Source organism: Phaeoacremonium minimum (genome assembly GCF_000392275.1).
Source record: "Phaeoacremonium minimum UCRPA7 unplaced genomic scaffold PA7_03_scaffold_620, whole genome shotgun sequence".
Taxonomy (NCBI): Eukaryota; Fungi; Ascomycota; class Sordariomycetes; order Togniniales; family Togniniaceae; genus Phaeoacremonium; species Phaeoacremonium minimum.
Genome location: NW_006921522.1, coordinates 57,158 through 64,661, shown reverse-complemented (window position 1 = coordinate 64,661; position 7,504 = coordinate 57,158). Strand labels below are relative to the sequence as shown.

Here is a 7,504-nt window from a genome sequence, read left to right as displayed (position 1 = left end):
GGTGAGAGCAAGCTGATCAGCACCAGCTGCAGTAGGGGACAGAGGGGGGGTAGGCTCAGGCATTGGTCCAAACTTGGGGACGAACGCTGGGTTAGACGAGGCAGAGTTCAGTGGCGCAAAATCAGGTGCAGACACAGCTCGTTTGTGTCCTCTCGTGTGCCAAGATGAACTTGAAGGTTCGGGCAGAAGAAAGGAGCTTGGGTTTGGGGTCCTCCTTTCTTGCGCACTGGAGCTTGATATCAGCAGAGGTTATGAGATGGGGAGCGATGAAGGTCGGAAGAAGGGTTGCGGGAGAGATGGTGAAAGAAAGGAAATTGGGGTAGCGTTGTTGAGGGAAAGGGAGATGGGAAGAAAAGCGAGACCAGACTTTATGAGAGTGAGTAAACACGCCAAAGGCAGACGCAAAAATAAAGTGTGGTCGGTGTCGAGACAACAGCTATTGTGGATGGGGAGAACAATGGGAGGAGAGGTTCATCCCAAGAAGGGCTGCGGTGATTCACTCACCTTCTGCTTCCTGGTGTGGCGCTAGGGCGCCACTTCATCAGAACTGCATCTGAAGGAGAGTGGGGCCGATTCACTTCCTTTGGATGTTTTTCCTGGTTATTTACATCAGAAGTAATTTCATGCGTGAGTCTCCTTGGAGTGGGAGATGGAGGTTGTATCTCTCCCAAGGCTGGGCAGGCTAGCCCCTGACCATGAGGTTCTGACATCTTTCTGCCGTCTGGAGATGGCATGTCTATGGCCAGAGTACTGAGAGGCTGCAGTTCACTGACCGTCGACAAGGAAGATATCCGAGAGTGAGAAACAGAATTATTAGAGGAAGAGAAAGTGCAGGAGGAGAGACTGCTGTGGCTATCCGAGAATTTATGCTTCGGAGACGATGGACTGGCTGACCCAGTGTGATCAATTGGTGATTCATCATAGTATATCAGTTTTGTTGTCGAGCTTGCGTGTCGGATCTTGGTATCCAGCAGAGGAAGGGAGTAGCCACCAGCATCCCAAGGTGTTCTACTCCTATTGGGTGTCCTTGACTCGCTACTCCTTCGTGATGGTGTCTTGTCAGGAGAAGGAGTTGGGATTGCTGTCGAACATACTGTTGTACCACCTAGGGATGACGGAGTCGTTGCTTGCTCTATAGACTCCTTTCTGCCAACATGGGCTGCTGTAGCAGCAGAATTGAGAAGTGCTGTAACATCCATCTTTCCACGTTGTTTCGCCTAATCGTGTGACTTCAGTGCCAGCTCGAGCCGAATCAGAAACGGCTAAACAGCTCAAAGGCAACGAGATGCGGTCTTCTGACAGATCAAAATGACTGTAAGCTTTAACCGGTTCCACGCAATTCACTTCGGCTGGAGGCCAGCAACCGTTGGAACAACCCGGGACTGCTTCGCTTTCTATATTTGGCTGCAGCCGATGATCAACCTGTGTCAACGACAACACCAACTTCTCTTCGCAGCTAGCTTTTGCTGTGATAAGACCAGAATTGATAAACCGCAATAGAACAGATCTTCAGAACGTCCCGACCGTCGAGGTCGCGCCGGCAGTGATAAATATGACCGGTGAGTCGTTTCCAACGCTCACAGTCCCACGTTGAAGGCTCCCCCAAGTTGATCCGAAGAACGAAGGAGTTTCGAATAGTGCCAGAATCCAGATTCAACCCTCCATTGAGCAGAGAGACACGAGACGCTCTCCTGGTAATGGTTCGTATGTAGGATTTCTACCCAAGTGTCTACCAGCTTTTCTAACAACGATCTTCTCTCTGCTGTGATCGAAGTTGTCCCCGTTGTGCCACAGTATTGCTAGCCCGCAAGTCCTGGCGGAGCAAGCTGATCCCGTTGAGGCTCTCGTGTCAACAGATTGTAAGTAATCCCGGAGCTTGAGGAGTGGAACCAGAGTTGACAAAACCAGTCAGGTATGGGGTATCTTGATGCTTTGTAGGTTCTTTCAAGGGCAAGGACTAAGCTGGACGATAAGATTATCTAGGTTACGGACGGGATCGACGTCTGAGAGTCGCACTGACAGCCCTGATGTAGATTGAAACAGCCGAAACACCAAGGACCCAGGACCCGGACTAGTCAAGCGTAGTCGTCCGAAATTTTGGGACACGAGGGAGCGAGTTGCTCTTCCAATCGCATCGGATCCCGTCACAACCGAGAGAAACAAGAGACACCCTTTTCAGTGCTCTTGCCGAGAACAAAGGGCCTTGCTCGAGGTGATGATCTGAGGGGGAAGCTCGGATGTCAAGATCGACAACTTGGTAGAAATCACAAGTCTGATAGACAACAACAAACTCACTAGAGACGTCAACTGAAGAGAGGGTGGAGAGCTAGCGTTGGGGTCGCTTTGGGTCTCACAGAAACAATACGACCAGCGATGTTGGTGAAAGTGATGGAAAGCGATAAAGGTCAAAACTCCATACAAGAAGGAAAACAAAAGAGAGTAGGTAAAAGAAGGAAATAGGTAGCAGAGCGAATGAGAAGCGTGGGCAAGTAGAACAGTATGTTGGGCTGTGCTCTTAATGCATGAATGAGAAGGGGTTCCTGAAGAGAAGAACGTTTGGGGATTTGAGAGAGATGCCACCCCTATGATCTGCAGAGAGTGGGAAACATTCCTAGTCTCTGGACTAGGCACAATGATCCACGAGGAAACCTGGGGCAAACAAGGACGGGCACGCTCTGTGGACAGTCAGGCGAGCACCCTTAGAGCGTGTGAGCATGCTATAGTAGAGACCAGCATGATGACAGTTGAGCTAAGGTAGGGAATCTGGCTAGAGTTCCCGCCTGAGTCGATGCAATGCTAGCCCCGTGTCACGCATGAATGTTGGATGTACGTCGAGGTTGGACTTCCCCACAGACGTTTAGCATAGGACCATGGAGGCCGCTGGCGGGTGGCTTCCGACCTAAACCCTTGTTCTATTCAAGGACATGGAGTGAGGCGTGTGTGCCAGGGACAGATGGCACTCTCTCAAGATCAGGTGTGAAGTCCTTCCATGTGCCGACGTGTTGGCCCTTGTGCGTCAGATTGGACCGCAGTAGATCATGGCGTCAGAAAGTCGTCTGAACCAATATGATCCGCACAGGGATTAGTCTGAGCCGTGGCTCGAATCCCGAGTTGTCTGCTACCTGAGCAACACTCAGCAACCGAGTTCCCTTGTCAAGCGGATCTGGCTTCACAGTCCTGTACAATGGGTTGTCGAAGCATTGGGGCGCAGCCGCACAGAGGATCTGCAAGCTGATACCTGGGATGGGCCTTGAAACCTCGCAATGGAGAGAGGTGTGTTTGATGGAGCGACGACACAGACAGGGTTCGTAGCCCATCTGTGACCGGGCAAGTATCCGACCGTATGCAGCAGCCACGGACATGTACCGCACAAGCGATTGATACGGTAGCTCGGTACATGCCGAATGAGACCAGTACCACTGCCAGTGAGAAGTTCTCCCTCAAGATCTAGAAATGATAGATTCGGAAATTCACAAACCTGAAGGGCGATCCATCCATAGGCACAGGGCTAACTCGCCGAGTGGGTGAGGCTAGCGAGTGGGCATTGGGCCTATTGTTCCTTACGCTCGACTGTCTTAGTTGCGGGGGGCTCGACTTCGCGTCTGCATGTTATGCTAGTTGAGAGCCGATATTGTGCCAGGCAGCATGTCAGCATAAGTTGATTCCTGCTCTGCTCGAGCAAGATATTTTATAGCCGCGGTGTAGACATTTCGTTGTAAAAAAAAAAAGGCACGTAAAATTTGGCAAATTTGATTGCACCTTCCACGAGGTGCCGCTGTTAGGAAGCCAAAACCTAGAGGTATTGCTTTGGTGCCGGCTTTGCATTGTCAGCCATGCCAGGGTTGCATATCTGATGTTCTATCCTAAGCTTATGGCTGTGTTGCACCGCGTTGTGTGGACGACCGGGATCCAAACCAACAGGATGGGGCCGTCGGTTGCTCGGGAATCATAACAAGCACAGGTATCCGTTTCGGGGGCGAGGCGGCACAATAAGCTTCAATGTCATATGTAAATGAAGGGTTGGAATGAGGTGAACGAGCAGAGGGTGTCCACTCTGTGCCATTTGGAGTCTCTCGTGGGAAAGGAACCTGGGACTGTACAAGCACAACGGACATAAGGCCGTGGTGGGAAACAGGTTGTCAGATGGTGAGAGGTGTGGTGGCAGATGCGGCATCAGCCACAAGGTGTCGTTGACATTGAACGCAATGTTGGATGCGATTGGTTTGTGAGACGAGTCCCCATGTTTCAGAATGAAGCAACAAGGATGGTAGTCCTAAACCTGGATAACACCGCCTGACGGATCGGTTGGCATCTTGGATGTTCGGAGAGAAAAGCCAAAAAAGAGTCGAGTCGGGTCAGTCACGTTAGGTGAGATGGCGCTGCGGACGACATGCTGCAGGGTCGAGCCAGGGGCAGGTTCCCAGCCTGTCCTGAGCGAAGTGCACCCCGCCGGGTTGCACTTGTCATCCATTGGAAACCTCGAGCGGCGTTTCAGCCCGAGTCTCGAGATACCATTTCCAGGAACGCGCGATTGACCTAATTCATGCGTTGGCTCGGTCTCGGTCGAGATGCCGCTCGATAGGAACCGAGTCGAACCCTGCACATGTGAGAGATGGAGATGTTGATCCCTGGAAACTGCATATCTACGAGTACGAATTAAGCTGAGGGAATTTGGGCTCTTGAGAGAGTGAGAGTGCCAACTGGGCATATGTGTTTTGGTGTCTCAGGAACTCAAGAGGGGAAAGCCCGACCGACAAATGCAGTAACTCCATGGCTGTTTCCAAACCAGGCCAGGATGTGCAGGGTCTGGTTTGATCAAGACTAGCGTTAACAGCTTGCACTGATGATAAGCCTTGCATCTGATAGTGGACATCCTGTACAGCGCTTGGTCAATTGCCCAGGTGCGCTGGATGCTATTTTTGGGACAAACCTTATTCGACAAATGTTGAAAAATGACCTCGACAGAACTAACATTCAACACAAGATGACGGCGACATCGTCGTAATTCCAAGACCTGCAGATAGTCGTCTCAATGAGACACAGGGTATGCTCGACGACTCAGACTGACAGCATGAGCACTCCTATCAAGGACTTCTTCCACCTGTTACATGAACAGCCGCATCGACCAGAATCCCAGTGCACATCTCTAACACCGAGATTAGGTTATAGCCCGCCAACAGTTTCATCTGATCACTCGTGAAGCTCGGAGACGGCTTTGTGGCATCTTGTGCCTACTGGAAAGGCTCCCCTTCACTTTCTTCTTCCCTTGAGACTTTAGCGTGCCATGATCTCCTTGGGCAGTGAGGTCGAGCATCGTGATAGTGGCTGGACATGTGATCGCTCGTCATTCTGGAGATGGTGAACGACAGTCCCTGTCTCAAGGACGATCACTAAACGCCCTTGGAAATGTTTGTCAAGCAAACTTTCAGCGCTCCCGAGGGCTTAGACTTGTCTCAAGATCGGTGTCAATGCGACATTTTGAGGCTTTGCACAGCCAGGCCTGGGAGGTGCTTGATCTTTCGGGATCCTCCTTCAAGGTTTGGCCGACATCGTGAAGTGGGAGGTTTCTCACTTTGCAATTAGCAGAGCACTTGATCTCCTGCATGTCAAATTAACCGCTTAACCTTATCTTCCCGCTCTCAGATCAAACTGACATTCTTCCAAATACAGGATGGCAAGCCGTCCTTACTGCCTTCTAGAATATAGACGGGTCAATTCAAGCGGCCGAACCGAACTCGGCCATTCCATGTAACCAGAAGTGGGTTTTAAGGGTCAGACTGCACACAGTGTTGGTTATCGGCTCTCCTCTTTATGAAGTCTCTCAAGTTAGGTCTTCTCATGAGCATAGCTTCTCGAGCCTGTTTATACGTAACCCTGTTGGTAGTGTATTCTATCAGTCCTGCATGCTGCTTGACTACCTAGTTGTTTTCGCAGTATTCTCGTATTGATACGAGAGCAACATTTAAAGTGCTGACCACAGCAATTAGAGCAGGCTTTAGCGTAATTGATCTGGCTCTCCTACTGCTTGAAAAACACCCTAGCGACAGCCCTGTGGTATTTTCAAGCTCCCCAAAAGAGCATGTAGTCGCCTGCAGCTGGTTTTTGGACAATCCTACTGCACAGCTCTGTAATGTTGCGCCCAGTCCGTAGGATCTGGCATTTTGCCGTTTTCATCTACCATTCCCGCAGGATCTAACGAGCATCAAAATCCGTAAGGCTCATAGGTTTTTGGCCCCTCGGTAGTGGATCCTTCACCTATCAATTTGCAATGGCAGCCTGGCTGACTGGCGTTGATGACCGCCTCGACTCCACCTATCACCAACGCGAAGGATTACACGTAAACACCTTATTTTGGTTGTCTTCATTACCGGGCGGCCAGGGCCACGGAACTTCCCATAATTTGTCAAATATGATTGCAGTCAATCATGGAATTTCCTACTATTTCATATTCTTGAGCTTCTAGGGTCTTCTTTTGTTCATCACTATAGGCGCGTTTGATTTTGGATTCAATTGGGTTAAAGTTGTACTTCTATGATGGCTTCATCAGTGTCGGCAACTCTCACGGACGCGCCGGCACCGGCACACGGGCCAGCCGGCGCCGACCTGCCACCTGTGAAGCTCAACATCGTGATCATGAGTCTTGGTACACGAGGTGATTTGCAGCCCAAGCTCGAGATCGCAAAGATTCTGGCCCACCGCCACGGCCACCGGGTTCGATTTGCTGGCCACCGGGTGTACAAGGAGGCGGTTGAAGCGGAAGGCATTGAGTTCTATTCGACAGGCAGGACGGATCCCAAGAATATGCAAGTCCGACGACAATTGCCTCGCAAAGAGATGGAGAAGGAGTTGCCCACTATCAAAGTCGAGTTCGCAGAGATGGGCGAGAGCTGGTGGGGTGCTTGTATTGGTGACCCAGCTGGATTGAGCGATGATGGAGAGTCCAACCCATTCGTAGCCGACGCTGTCATCTCCATCTTCCAGGCGTTCGACCAGACATCAATTGTAGCGCGAATGGGCATACCGCTTCACATGATTGGTACCAACGCAAGAAATCCTAGCAAATATGTACCACACTCGCAAGCAGAAGGCTTTGCAAAGGGCGGCGGAGCCTTCAAGAACAAGTTTTCATATTGGTTCCAGGATTTACTGTACGCTGTCCAGACCTGTTTCCAAGCTGAAAGGCTCGTAGAGGCTATGCTAACATAAACGCAGCTTCTTTCAGGCTATCAAACCTCTCTTCAATGACATCCGTGTCATGACGATGGGCCTCGAGCCTTTTTCGCCGATCTGGCAGATGACGCAGTTCAATCGTGTGCGAGCGCCAATGACTTACATCTGGTCACCGTCTCTTTTGCCCAAAGCGAAGGACTGGGGTAGCCATATTGATATTGCAGGCTTCGTCTTTCGCGAGGCGCCAGAATATGAGCCACCGGCGGAGCTTGCAGGATTTCTTGCCGCTTCGGAGGAGAAACCCATATACATTGGATTTGGCAGTAGTAAGTAA

At 50.8% G+C, this 7,504-nt stretch overlaps 1 protein-coding gene across 1 annotated transcript; it reads left to right on the top strand.

The window, feature by feature from the left end:
- Positions 1-6,531: 6,531 nt before the first annotated feature.
- UCRPA7_8922 (putative udp- transferase protein) lies at positions 6,532-7,504 on the top strand (the record flags this gene model as incomplete). Its single annotated transcript, XM_007921419.1, has 2 exons — positions 6,532-7,148; positions 7,213-7,504. 2 exons carry the CDS (start codon positions 6,532-6,534, stop codon positions 7,502-7,504), a joined length of 909 nt encoding a protein of 302 aa, XP_007919610.1.